Raw genomic sequence first — 15274 nt, 5'->3', positions numbered from 1 at the left:
TCACTGACAAGTTGATGTGTTTGGTCTTCCTTGCCACCCCTTCCCTCTTCTCTCTGATTCCTGTATTCTATCTATGACAGCCCAGTTTCACATATATTTATTGAGTGCTTACTGTGTACCCGATATTTTGGTAAGATTTTAGGGGGCTATGAAGAAGTGAAATATTATCCCTGTTACTAAAGACCCAGAATCACTTGGGATTGAGTGTGATGGGTCAGACCCACTTATAAATAATTCTCAGACTGCTCCAAATCCTATGATGGAGATGCAAAGTGAGGTGGGAGCATGGGGCTGTGAGAGATGAAGTTCTTATAAAAGAAGGCAGGATAAGAGGTGGTTAATAAGGGCAGAGGCTTTGGATCCAGCCAAACTGGGGTCCCATCTCATTCTGCCACAACTGTTACTAAACTTCACCAGAGCTTCCTTTTCCTCAGTGGGCCTCCCACCTTCCACTATGCTTAGTGTGAGGATCTAACTCCGTAGTTTATAGAAACTGCTCAGCAGAGTGCCTAGTCTAGTGTATGTGTTTAATAGGCAACCTTAAGTGTTTCAAGTGTACATTATAGTGGTTCAGTAATTCTATACTTTACTTAGTGCTCATCATGGTAAGTGTACTCTTAATCCCCCTCACCTATTTTACCCATCCCGCCAGTTACCTCCCTTCTGAGAACCATCAATTTGTCCTCTATAGTTAAGAGTCTGTTTTTTGGTTTGTCTCTTTTGTTCTTTGTTCATTTGATTTGTTTCTTAAATTCCACATATGAATGAAATCATATGGTATTTGTCTTTCTCTGATATATTTCACCGAGTATTGTACCCTCTAGATCCACGCATGTCATTGCAAGTGACAAGATTTCATTCTTTTTACGGCTCAGTAATATTCCATTGTATGTATACCACATCTTCTTTATCCGTTCACCTATTGATGGACACTTGGGCTGCTTCCATAATTTGGCTGTTGTAAATGATGCCGCAATAAACATGGGGTGTATATACATATACATATACATACATATATATGTATTCAAATTCGTGTTTTCATATTCTTTGGGAAAGCAGTGGAGTTATTGGATCATATGGTAATTCTATTTTTAATTCTTTGAGGAACCTCTATTCTGTTTTCCATAGTGACTGCACCAGTTTGCATTCCCACCAACAGTGCATGAGGGTTCTTTTTTCTAATAGATGGCCTTTTAAAAATGATGATAGTAAAAAAAAAAAATGATGGTAGTGGGGTGCCTGGGTGGCTCAGTTGCTTATGTGTCTGCCTTTGGCTCAGGCCATGATCCCCAGGCCTTGAGATAGAGCCTTATGTTGGGCTCTCTGCTCGGAGAGCCTGCTTCTCTCTCTCTGTCTGCCCTCCCCCCACCTACTCGTGCTCTCTCTCTTGCTCATTCCCTGTCTCAAATAAATAAATAAGACCTTAAAAAGTGATGATAGTGTCAAAGAGTTTTATAACTTTGGTGGAGGAGGGACTTAGGGAATCATCTAATTCATTCCCCAGGTTTTATATTCTCTGAGACCACGAGTCTGTGATTCTCCCATGGCCACATGGCTCAAGAAGTTGCTGGGACTTTTTGCCCCACTAAAGTCCTGAAGAAAAACAAAGTCCTGAAGAGTAGGTACAAAAATACTGAACCTAGTGATATTATGGTATCTGGAGGGATAATAAAATACTTAATAACTGGTATGACTATAAATTAATATATAAACACATATATCAAATGTAAAGTATAGTTCCTTTTTATTCTCTAAACAAACAAATATACATATGTACATATAACTGCTTAACAGGTGATAATATTTATAGCACAAACTATCATTCTAATTTTCACTTTTGTGTTGATTTTGGACATTCTTTACAATGTTCTTGTCACTAGCTAAATGTTCACCGTTTCTGAGCCGTGGTTTGACATAGGGAATGGCATCAGATCCTTCCAGCAACTTCCCAATTAAATTGATTGTAATGAGCCCTAGTTCTTTATTCCAGCCAAAGAAGGGCTGAGCATACTGTTGTTTTGTCAGAGCTGTGTTGCAGGTGGAACCACAACCTACGCTTCCTACGTGGTTTGGGCCCTCAGAGCCTGAATCACTGGCACCGCCTGCTCTGTGGCCTGTGCCTGCACTGCTGAGCTCCTCTGGAACTGCTGGTGGGTGCTGCAAACACCCAGCCTCTATCCCCCTGGTCTGTTGAGTGGCTTCCAGATTTATCCATGTCTAGGAAGGCTGCAGTGCAATGGCTTGTAGTTTTACAAGTAACTTGTAGTTTTATGACTGATTTGTAGTTTTAATAGCTCATACTATGTGCCAAATAGTATAGAAGTATTGCAATATTTCAGAAACCAGACCGCTGAATCTGTGTGAACCTAGGTATTAGTCGTGCAAGTAGCACATAATAGTTTCCCATACCAGGCACCAGATCACTTCAAGATGAGAAGAAACCCCAGAATATAAAGAAGCTCACCTCTGTTTAACATTCAGGACTCTTTCCTACTGAAAGGGAAAAGTTTATATGTGCTGTAGCTGAAGCTCCAGAAAGAGGCTTTGTCCTTGTTGTCCCATCTGGCTTCATCAACCCTGAAACTGAGCAGCATAGCCTGTTTTTGCTGAGGCTTTGTAATTTTGCTGGAGACAGCCTTTTTTCATAGCTTCAGTCTTTCTATTCCCCAGAGCCACCTGGTACCTATCATTTATTAAGTGCATGCAACACACCAAGTATTATGCTAAGGGATTACAGAGTTTTCTTGCATGATCCTCACCAGAATACAATGTGATATTCTATTAATACTTCCATTTTACAGATAAGGAAGTCAAGACTCTGATTAGGTACTTAACTTTTGGCTGCTCATTCAGTGGTAGCAGAAATTGAATCCAAACCAGTTATAGCTGCTTAAAGCCTGTGTTTGATTATAGTGGTTTTGTCCTATTCCTAGCCTCTTGTTGGCCTATTTGTGTTTGTTTTATTTAGTTTTTTTCTTTCTTTTTTTTTTTTTTTTTTTTAGTTTTTTTCTTAATGTTACTTATTTTTGCTATGAAATTGTTATTTCTACTTGGATCCTCCAGTATTTTGTAGCAGACAATCCAATGACTCATTTACATGAGAGCTGAATTTCTAAGAAACTAAAAAATTCCTGATTGTTTTGGAAAATCTCACTATTTGGGGTGCCTGGGTGGCTCAGTGGTTGAGCATCTACCTTTGGCTTAGGTTGTGATCCCAGGGTCCTGGGCTTGAGTACCACATTGGGCTCCCCGTAGGGAGCCTGCTTCTCCCTATGTGTCTGCCTCTCTCTCTCTCTGTGTCTCTCATGAAGTAATAAATAAAATCTTTTAAAAAAAGAGAAAAAAGAAAATCTCGCTACTTAAAAATCATACTGGGGACACCTGGCTGACTCACACAGGACAGCATACAGTTCCTGATCTCAGGGTCATGAGTTTGAGCCCCATGCTGGGTGTAGAGATTAAATAAATAAACTTGGGCAGTTCCGGTGGCACAGCAGTTTAGCACCGCCTGCACCCCGGGGTGTGATCCTGGAGACCTGGGATCGAGTCCCACGTCGGGCTCCCTGTGTGGCGCCTGCTTCTCCCTCTGCCTGTGTCTGTGCCTCTCTCTCTCTGTGTGTCTCTATGAATAAATAAATAAACTTAAAACAAATCATGTTGACATATATGGCCTCACTTGATCCTTTTGACATCAAAATACATGTAAGAACATTTTTGTTTTCAATTTGTTCCCATTTACAGAGGGAGAAGACGTCTGAGAGGAAGATGATATCATGTTTGAGGACACAGAGTTTTTAGGTAGAAAAATGAGGTCTCCAGTCAAGAACTCTCTCCCCAATGTTCTTCTCTTTTTTCCAAGCTGTCCTGAACTAGAGTGTATGAGGAATGAGATATAAGCAGCCTTTGATTCTGGAAGCCAAGACAGTGGGCTTTTTCATGGTCGATCTTGTTATTATACCCATGGGATCCATTTCTTTAATTTGGGAAGCCAAGAGCCAGAAACTCAGCTCTAAACAAGAAGGATGAATCTTTCTGTGGAGATGACACTGGTTCTGTGCTTTTTGCTGGGTGTTGTGGAGAAGGAATAGTATTTTCCTAAGACAGGAGTCAATAGTACATCTCTGCAAGCTCCCAAGTTTGTAGAAGGCAGGAAAGGACATGTATAGTGTTATGACTCGTAGATAACTATGGAAAAATATGCTCCATTGGTGAAAAGGAACACAAATATGAGCAGATTATTATGCCAGTATTCAGGTTATTAGTCGCTCCTCAAACAGACTGATTCTGAACCTACAGAATGATACCTCATAGTGACTAGACCTGAATGACAAAGATGTTCCAGAAACAGAAAAGGTGATGCTCTGTAGAAGAGTCTTTGTGGAGGTTCAGAGAACCCACTGTAGAAAGCTGATCTCCCAAGAATTTCAATTTTGCCAAGTGTCCTTTGCCATTCTTTTCTTGTCCTGATGTACTAGCTTAGCTTGAGTATTCAGACTAGAGCTGAGACAGTCACAACGGTGATGAAGCAGGGTCTCAGGTCTTAGACAGAGTACTACAAGATATTCATGACAAGTTCCCATCCTACTAGGAGATAAGGCTCTGTATAGGGCTACTTCAGTGCTTGTAGGCAGCATTTGCCTCCATCTTACACGCTGGGCCTAGAAACCGTTCTGTGGCTGTGAACTCCAAATGAATTGTGCACAGAGGAAGGAGGTCTCTCCAAGCCTCTGAGAACCACATATTGAACCTTAACAGCATAGCACTTGGCTGTTGTCTTTATCCTACATAACTTGTTTTATTTATTTTTTTTTTGTAGAACTTACAAATTTACAAATTGTAAATTATAGAAAATTTAGAAATTATAGTTTAACAACAAAAAATATCACTTTTTCTCTCTCTTCAATTGCTGTAACTATTTTTGAAGGTGTAGCAGCTAAGAGCCTAGACTGTGGAGCAGTCTGCCTGGGTATGAATTCTGACTTACTGACTTTGGGATCTAGGGTGGGTCACTGATGTGTCTTTGCTTCAGTTTCCTCATGTGACAAATAGGACAGCAATGAATAGTATCTCCTTCACAGGGTGGTTGTGAAGATTAATTACTACATGTAAAGAATTTAGACTAGTACCTGGTACATAGTAGGCATTCAGTAAGTTTGACTTGTTATTTTTATTTTATGTTTAGTAAATTGTCTTAATTCTTTCTCAAAATGCAAATAATTTTCTTTTGCAGAAATGAGATTGTAATTATGTGTTTTGTATCCTGCTTATTTTCCACGTAATTCTTTATCATGAGCATCTGTACTCTACTACAAACTGGTTTTAATAGCTGATTATGTGGCATTGTTAGAGGTACTCAACCCTTCCCTTACTGTGGAGAGATACATTGATAATCTTTTGCCATTGTAAACAATACCTCAGTGAACATGTGGCTTGCTAAATCTTTGCATACTATCCTTTTGTTTTGATGACAGTACTTTATCAGGGAGCATCTTTTTTTAGGGGTCACCAAGCAAAATTATATGCAGCCTAGGGTATCATGGACACATATATTGTATGAGCAGTAGGAGCATACATGGAGAATGACTGAAGTGCATCATGGTCAGGCCTTTGTCAACATTTTCCTTCCTCTTTCATAGTACTTCTCATAGCATCTTGCTGATGGTTTACAAATCAGTAAGATGTTAATGAAAAGTAGCCACGCCTGCTTTTCCTATTACATTAAGGCAGTTAAGACCAGCCTTAACATTTGTGGTAGTCTTCTTAAAAGCTTATTCAATGCCAAATAGCTATCAAATAACCTCAAGTCTTTTTTGGAATAAAGTGTGATATAAATACAGAGCAAATAGCTAACTCAGTCCAGTGCACAGCAGAGATTTTTTCCCAGAAGATACCAACATTGTGTTGCTCTGTGAGAACTAGTAAGGTTCCACATGTGGTGACTTCTCATGACTCGGAAGGGATGGGAGGCTGTGCCTTATCTCCTAAATTAGGAATTCCAGGAAAATTGTGTTTACATCCTTAGAAATGACACAGGGGCAGGGTGCAGTTCTCTAGTGCCTGTCTTTGGTGGGCTAAGATTTTTAAAATGATAAAACAAGACCTACTTGGAGCCTTAGAGGCACAGACCTGGATCTTTGTCTTTGGATCGTACTCTCATATTCTATCAACTCTGACCTCCCCACTCCCACCTTCTAAGACCCACCAATCCCTGAGGACCCTTTAGTAAACTCAGGGTATATTGCCACTAGTTGCCATTTAGTTAAAGCATTTAGAAATATTTCAGAGGTGGCAAGGTTTGGATTCCTAAGAATGCAGATCTTTTCAACCAACTAGTGCAGGGATTACAAAACTTTTTTGTAGAAGGCCAGCTATGAAATACTTTCAGACTTTGTGGGCATCGGGTCTCTGTCACAACTACTCAACTCTGCCGTCATAGCATGGAAACAGTCATAGACAATGTGTATAGAAATGAGTGTGGTTGTATTCTAATAAAACTTTACATATAGACATTGAAATTTGACCTTCAAATCATATTCACCTCATTAAACATTTTCTTCTTTTGACTTTTTTTTCAGTCATTTAAAATGTAAAACCCATCCTTACTTTACAGACTGTACAAAAATAGGCAGTAGACTAGATTTGGCCTGTGGGCTGTAGTTTGTTTGTCAGCCCCTGACCTATAATAGCCATTATTTTTCTCCTATGTATTACTTTCTGACTGCACCATTTCCCTCTGTGCTGTGTCATTTTTTTGAAGCCTCTCTGCCCTTTCTCTCCACTAGGACTCACATATCCTTTGGCAAATCTCTGCTTCTGGCCTTCATGTAGCTCATCAGGGAAGGCCAGAATACCTAACCTAAAAGAACCATTAGGGCAAATTCAGATAATATATCTCCTCTCTTTTTTGTGTCCTGGCTAGTTTGACATATAATAATATGGGCTATGAAGGGTACAAATAGACCCTGACAATTGGTTCTGATTTCTGTAGGGCTCCAAGGTTCTAATGAACAGTGCATGCAGCCTTAGAGATGGTGAGAGTCTGATTTTTAGATAATCAGGGTATTTATATACTTTTAATAGGCTGCTACCATGCAATTCTGCTCCAGCACAAAATCGAGAGTCACAAAGAGGCCTGAATAATCAATTTGGTGTCATCTCTTAGAATAGTGGTATATAACGAGGGCTTTTGGGCTGGAGTGGAAACTTTGGATGGAAATGGGGGAATTATAAAGATTTTATACTACCCTATCCTCAATATATTTAAAATGAAACGCGATACAGATTTTTATGTGAGGATGCATTTAGAGGGAAATAATATGCCCTGTGTCATAGGGAAACAGACCCGAAAGGACATTCTCAGATCTGTGGTTCTAGCCCTAATCTGTGCGGCTGCCCATCACACCAATTCCTGACATTTTATTTAAGGCTGTGAGGCAGTGGGAGTGACATAGTGTGTCTACCTACATAATGAGATTGGTTTGGGGGTCTGACGGATGCAGTGATTTATGGGAGTGTTTATTATGGAAACATCTGCTGCCGAGAGCAGCCAGATGAAAGGTGTACAGGTGGGAGGTGGAGAGCAAGTAATTGGAGAGGGGTGGTTGTGCATAGGGCAGGTAAAAGCTGTCCTAAGTACAGCTGTTAGAATGGAGCTGATATGGAGCTGTAGAATAGCAACAAATGGTAGAAATGGCCTAGGACTTGTATTGTGTAAATCTGGGTTTGAATCTCTGGCTCTGCAAGTAGTTAGCTGAAATTTTAGGAGAGTTCTTCCCTTCTTTGAGCCTCCATTTCTTCATCTATAAAATGGGGATAATAAACACCCTACCTCTTTCCACCTATGTGAAATTGTACTAACATAAAAGTCCAAATGGAGTTCCTGGTACATAGGGGAACTCAGTCTGTGGTAGACATTATTCATGTTTGTCCATGTGTTCATTCATTCCTTTACTCGTCAGCATTGATTGTTCTTTGCAATTTCTAATAGAGCTGTATTTTCAAACAGATGCCCAATCGTGATGTAGGCATTAATACCTCCTGTGACCAGGATGAAAGTACATAATAGTCAACATGTATTTATAGATACATATGTGAGCATCCAGATGCCACATAGGAATTTAGTGGGAACCTGAAGTCTGATATAAAGAACAACTGCCTGGCCAATAAACACAATAAAAGATATACAGGTCCCTAATTGGGGAAGGCCCAAAACAAGACAAAAGTGAGATATTGCTTCACACTCACCAGATTGGTAAAAAATTTAAAGTCTGACAATACCACATGTTGAATTGCACTACTAGTGGGAGTTTAAACAGATATGACTCCTTTGGGAAATGATTTGTCAATATCTAGAAACCTGAAAATGTGCATATCCTTTTTAATAACAAGTTCCATTCCTAGGTATAACCTAAGGAGAATTTCCCATATATAATCAAGGCGATGTGTTCATAACCACATCATTATAGTAAACGACCTTAGTGTCCATCAGTGGGGTAATGGATCATACTTTGAGTGAGCTAAAGGAACAAGTGGCACCATGATAGATGAATTTTAAACTGTGCTAAGTGAAAAAAATAAAATTTCAGACAGAAAACCATTTATATACAGCTTTAGAACATGGAAAAACAATATTAATGTATTGTTTATGGATACCTACATATGTAATAAGTGTTTAAAGATATTATTTGGAATGATACATATGAAAATCAGAATAGTATTAAGGAAAGAAAGAGGGATGTGATTGGAAGGGTTGCCTAAGGGACATCTGGGTGGCTCAGTGGTTGAACGTTTGCCTTTGGCTCAGGGTGTGATCCCGGGGTCCCAGGATCAAGTCCCACAGCTGGCTCCCTGCATGGAGCCTGCTTCTCCTCCCTCTGCCTCTGTCTCTGCCTCTCTTTCTGTATCTCTCATGAATAAATAAATAAATATTTTTTTAAAAAAGGAAGGGTTACCTAAGGCTCAAATCCCAACCCTGCCATTTAATTACTACCGATGTACCCTCACATAAATTCCTTAAGCTTTGTGCCTCAGTTTCCTGATCTATGAAAGAGACTAATAATAGTATCTGCTTCACAGGTATGCTTTGACGATTAAATGAGTAAATGTTGGCAAAATGCTTAGGATGATACTCAGTAGGTAGTAAGTGCTATATAAGTGTTAGTAATTATAGTTATTACATAAACCTTTTTATCTTTTGTTTATTTTAAAAAATCTTAAACATTGCATTTTTTATTTATAAATATTTCAGTATTTATTCTGATAGGTGAGCACTATTGTTGAACACAACTATAATATTATTATTACTCCTAAAAAAGTAACAATAAATCCTTAATATCAAATACTCAGTAAGTGCTCAAATTCCAGTTGTCCCCTAAATGTGATTAATTTTTTATAGTTTGTTTGGATTAAGTTCCAAACAAGATCCACGCGTTCTGCTTGGTTGACTTGTCTTTTGAGACATTTAATTTATAGATTCCTCCTCCAACTTTCCTTTTTCTCGCAATTTATTTTTTTAGCTTCATTGAAGTATAATTGATATGCAAAAAATTACACACCTTTAATGTATACACTCTGATGACTTTAAACATATGCATATACTTGTGGTACTATTACCACAACCTCCAAAAATCTCCTTGTGTTCTTTTGTAATTTTTTTTTTGAGAAGAACACTTGAGATCTATCTTCCTAACATATTTTAAAGTGCATTATAAATATTGCAATTTTTAAAAAAGAAGAGATGTCATCCTATAGTTGAAAAGTGAACAAAGATTAAAAGATTAAAAGTATCAGTATAGAAATTTTAGGATGTGGTGTAATAATAGTTAGCTACAATCTATTGACTCCCTAGATATAGTAGATACTATACTAATAGTTTTATATGCACTCATTTAACCTTTCCCAATGAAGATGGCACTATTTTTATCCTGATTTTATAGTTAGAAAGAAAGAGGCTTATAAAGACTGTTACTTGCCAAGGTCACACAGAAGCAAGGCTGGGCCAGAACCCAGGTGAGAATGACTCATGCACTTGACTGCTAGGCTGAACAGACTACCTAGCCGTTGTTTACACTAGCCTCCTGTATGTAGATTTCTTCTTTCTTCCTATATCAACCTTTATAAGTGGAGTTGTGCTGTGGTAAGGAACATTCCCAAAATGGGAATAGGGGCCCTGCTAATAATAAAAGGTTATTGGTCACTCATGCTACAAATTATTCATCAAAAGTCAGCTGGGAGCTCTTTACTGCACAGCTTCTTACTCCAGGACTGAGGAGCACAGCCATGATCTCAAACCTTGCCAGTTGCTAGGGCAAAGAAAGAGAGAAACAGAGACACAGAGAGGGAAAGAGAACTATAGAGAGTTTCACACTCAGAGTTCAATGCTCTCTCCTGAAAGTGACACACAATATCTCCACTCACATATCATTACCTATCATAGACTAGAACAATGGTTTTCAGCTGGGGGCAGTTTTGCTCCTCCCCCCAGGGGATCTGTGCCAGTGTCTAGAGACAATTTGGATTGTCACACAGGCAGCAGTAGGGTGCTATCTAGTGGCAAAGGGCCAGGGATGCTACTAAATACCCTGTAGTGCACAGGGCAGCCCCCCTCACAGCAAAGAAGTATTTGGCCCTAAATGTCAATAGTGCCAAGATTGGGAAATTTGGTTAGAGCTAACCACAAGGGGCCAGAAGATACAGTCTTGGGAATCTGTAAGGAAGGAAAAACTGGAATACTTGACAAATAACACTGATGATCACTATACATCCTAAAAACTGTTATGAAGGCCCTGGAGAAGCTATTTTCCATGATGGAAGTGAAGAATGACTTGGAGGGATAGCCATAAGATGAGTCTTCTAACATAGTCCACTCCATCTAAGGGCAGAGGAAGTCCCTGAACACACTTCTAAGAGGCTCTTCCTCTGATGTGGCACTGTCTGAAAGAAGTATAATGCAGGCCACATGTACAATTAAAATTTTTCTAGTATCCACATTAAAGAAGTAAAAAGGAGCAGGTGAAATTAAGAGTATAGTCTATTTGGTATATTCAAACTACCATCATTTCAACATGTAATCAATGTAAAAAGTATTAACGAGAAATTTTACATTTTTATATTCTTTTTTTTTGCGCCATCTTTGAAATTTGTTGTGTATTTCTTACTCATAATACATCTCAATTCAGACTAGCCACATTTCAAGGGTTCAGTGGGCACCTGTGGCTAATGGCTACAGCACCTGAGACTTAGTGAATTGTTTCCCTGGGTCTCTGAGGCTCAGAGAAATTCTAAGAGTGGGCATCACTTCCAGGAGTATCTGCCCCAGTCTGTGTACGTTTTAGGGATGAAGAGAGACTGTGTAGCCTGTACATCACCTCCATTTCTGTTTTGCGTTGGCAGGTGCCTCATCTCCAGACATGGAGCCCAGCTACGGGGGAGGTCTCTTTGACATGGTGAAAGGAGGTGCAGGGCGGCTCTTCAGTAACCTGAAGGACAACTTGAAAGACACCCTCAAAGACACATCTTCCAGAGTCATACAGTCTGTTACCAGGTATGCACATTTTTTCAGCTGAGTTAATGGACCTCCATGCCCCCAGAGGATCTGGTTGTCTGCCAACTGCTTTTCTGGCTCAAGGATTGACAATTGTTTGATGTAATTGCATGGAATTTGACCAACTGAGCAATGTCATTGAAGCCATAAAGTTGAGGCCTTCAGAAGTGACAAGCACAGGCTCAGAGGACTCACTCAGCACATTTTTACATTAAAATATAGTGGTAAAAAAATAAATAAAATACAGTGATTGCCATTCTTGTCTTGTGAATCCAGCATCCTGGGTTCTTGTGCGTTATCTGCCCTTGTTAACCATGTGACCTAGGCAACTTAATTAGTCTCTCTGAGCTTGACTTTTTTTTTTAATGTTTTTTTTTTTAATTTTTATTTATTTATGATAGTCAGAGAGAGAGAGAGAGAGAGGCAGAGACACAGGCAGAGGGAGAAGCAGGCTCCATGCACCGGGAGCCCGACGTGGGATTCGATCCTGGGTCTCCAGGATCGCGCCCTGGGCCAAAGGCAGGCGCTAAACCGCTGCGCCACCCAGGGATCCCCTGAGCTTGACTTTTATGCTCTGATAGGATTCATGTCTCTGGTTGATTTGAGAATTAAGTGAAATAATAATGTATGTGTGATCTGAAAAAGCAATACTCATGGATTGTAATAGAAACAATTGTCTTTTCTATCTTAATAGCCCTTTGAACCTTGTTCAGTGGAAGAAATTTTCTACCACTTCCACTATGAAGATTCTTACAAGCAGGCCATATGAATTATTTTTTATTTGTATTTATTATAAAATTTCAGTGTCACCTAAAGTTACAGTATGCAGTTTTGAATCATAAATTCACATATCAAGTCCAAAATTTCAATCAACATTTTAATCCTTGTTCAAAAGAATTTATCCCTTACCTGCAATCCCCATCTAGGGCCTGATGGGCAGAGAAATGGTGTCCCTGTTTCTCCATTACTTCCTTCCTTATTCCCTAGCTGCTCATGCTTAGAGGAGATATTCACACATAGGCAAAGTGGCTGGAATAAGCTGTGTTAATGAATAAGAACCTTTTTTTTTAAAGATTTTATTTATTTATTCATGAGAGACACACAGTGAGAGGCAGAGACATAGGCAGAGGGAGAAGCAGGCTCCCCGCAGGGATCCCAAAGTGGGACTCGATTCCGGAACCCCGGGACCATGCCCTGAGCCAGAGGCACACACTCAACCACTGAGCCACCTAGGCATCCCTAAGCAGCATTTTCTATTCTGAGATTGATTCTGTTCATGAAGCATCATCTACAAAGGGTATTGGGGCACACATCAGTTAGAGTGGTAGATTCACACTACTGAGAGTATGGGTTGCTTCTCTCAATAATTGTTCTTTATTAGAGAGAAGGTCTTGAGGGAAATAAAAATGCCTACTGGATGGAAGTGTCCAAGTCATGATAGGCAGGTGATTGAGAGAGGGGAATCCTAACATATTTGGATCATTTTAATGAGCACCCTTTCCTGTCTTGCTTTTAGCTACACAAAGGGAGATTTAGACTTCACTTATGTAACCTCCAGAATTATTGGTAAGTTTCTCGTGTTTAATAACTGTTCAATAGCTCAGCTTTCATTATTTACCAATGGCAACAGCAAACCTGTTTAACCTCTCTCTTATAATCTCTCTCTTATGATCCCTCCTAGTGATGTCCTTTCCTCTGGACAATGTTGACATAGGATTCAGGAATCAGGTTGATGATATCCGAAGCTTTTTGGATTCCAGACATCTTGACCACTACACGGTGTACAATCTGTCACCTAAGTCTTACCGAACTGCCAAGTTTCACAGCAGGGTAAGGAATTTTAGCGCTAGGATCACATGGTTTGAAGCTGTAACAGGGTATTTTTCCCTTTAAGAGCCTTGGTCCTCAGACACACAAAGCTGATTAACTATATATTTTGGATGCTTCTAGCCACAAAATATTTATTAGGCTATTATGAAATATTTTGAAGATTTTCTTTGGGTGAGGACATCTGCAGGAAAGTCTGTCAACAAGATACCATATAATCTGAGATCTCAAATCACTTATGACTGGTTGCTCAGTTGTTAGGGCAATATTGCTGTGAGACTCAGTTGGAAATTGAACTGCTATGTAGGGTGGTTGGTGACCGCTATACTATAGTGCTGATTATGCCTTTAACCTTTCCTTATTGCTACTTCAGCATCATGATGAAGCAGTGCCACTAGACCGGTACAGACAGCAGTTAATGGAAATAGCTCTCTGACATTCAGTAAAGGTGCTTCTTTCATAGGTAGAGGATACCACACAGACAGTCCCACATAGTAGGTGTGGTAATACTGTTCCTAATATTTGGAGCTTTTATACTGTCTTTTGAGATGGATGGAGATCTGGGGCACAGAAGAGTAAGGTGACTTGCCCAAGACTACCACTAGTAGGTGGTCTCAGGCTTGTGTTCTTAACCATTACTGGGCTGACAAAATTACTTGGAAAAGCTGGCTTATCCTCCTAAGGAGCTTTTTGAATGAGGCAGAGAAATATTCCTAGTTTCTTGCTGGTTGAGAAGCCGTAAGTGCTGGCTTAGGTTTGAATCTGATGTGGAATTCTTGATTTACTCCTAAATTAAGGCTTTTTCTCTCTCATGAACAATTTCAAATATTTTGATTTAGCCTTAGATATGATTGGTTTTGCAACTACATCTGAGTCTATTAATAAATAGAAAGAATTTTCTATACAATGGACACTTTAAAAGTGAAAATTGATTTCAAATAAGCAAAATGATAGTTGGTTGTCCATGCTGTGTATCTAGGATTTCAGCTTTGATGCTGGAACACATTTTGGTCAAAATCTCTGGGTTTTGGCTTCCAGATTTATAAAAAACACAAAACTTTGGTCTATGTGTTCTCTAAGACCTCTACCTGCCTTAATGTTCAATAAGATAAGGGAGAGTTTTGCTAAGGACTTTCTTTTCTCTGAGTGTTCCTGGAATCAGCAAGAGGAAATCCAATGGTTCTCAAATTTAGTGAGCAACAACAAAAGCACCTGGAGTGCTGGTCAAATACCTAGGCCCAGAATTTCTGATTCAGCAGGACAGGAGAGTGGTAGGAATCTGGGCTGCTAACAACTTTCTGGGTGCTACCCTGGCTTTTGCCCTGGGGACCACTCTTGAGAAGCACTGATAAAACCATTCTGTAGCAGTTTGGTCTAAATTGCCATCCTGTAATGGAGATTTTAAATGCAGCTCTTTTAAATTCCCTATAATTAACTGCCTTTCCAACTCTTATTCCATCTATTACCTAATTCAGAGCAAGTGAATTAACATCAAACAAAAATGTGAGTAGATACTCTATTTCTAACTTCGATACAAATCTTTTGAATTGATTTTTCTTGTTTGGCAACTCAGTGTCATCATTTTCATAACTGAAGGACTCTGGAACATTCTCCACAATATTTCATAGAAATTTTATTAGATCTTGAAAGGCCTGTCATAGTCTGGAAAAATTTCACTCTGAAAGTAAATAAAGATATATCATTATAGAAGCATTCATACACATGAGGATATCTCTTTGTGTAGTATTTGTAAAAGCAATCTCTATAAAGGTACTTAAAGGCATCTATTATGTAACTACATGTTTTGTGACCAGTCTTAATAGTGTTACAGCAAGACCAGGACTTACATATTGAACATCTGTCCTGGGCTACTCTTGTTTGCCTGAGAAGAGCAGGAGGTATGTT

General features: G+C 39.3%; 1 protein-coding gene across 9 annotated transcripts in view; it reads left to right on the top strand.

The window, feature by feature from the left end:
- The window catches only part of DNAJC6 (DnaJ heat shock protein family (Hsp40) member C6), a 140231-nt gene that overhangs the window by 84949 nt on the left and 40008 nt on the right, over window positions 1-15274 (top strand). For all 9 annotated transcript variants that reach the window (XM_072730689.1, XM_072730688.1, XM_072730685.1 and 6 more), the window contains 3 exons: window positions 11392-11542; window positions 13059-13108; window positions 13224-13372. In XM_072730689.1, the coding sequence (XP_072586790.1) occupies window positions 11392-11542; window positions 13059-13108; window positions 13224-13372 (350 nt within the window). The remainder of the gene's footprint in view (window positions 1-11391; window positions 11543-13058; window positions 13109-13223; window positions 13373-15274) is intronic.

The sequence above is a fragment of the Vulpes vulpes genome, chromosome 12, assembly GCF_048418805.1.
Source record: "Vulpes vulpes isolate BD-2025 chromosome 12, VulVul3, whole genome shotgun sequence".
NCBI classification, from domain to species: Eukaryota; Metazoa; Chordata; class Mammalia; order Carnivora; family Canidae; genus Vulpes; species Vulpes vulpes.
The sequence above is the reverse complement of the archived record's forward strand: the minus strand, read 5'-3'. Positions and strand labels throughout refer to the sequence as shown.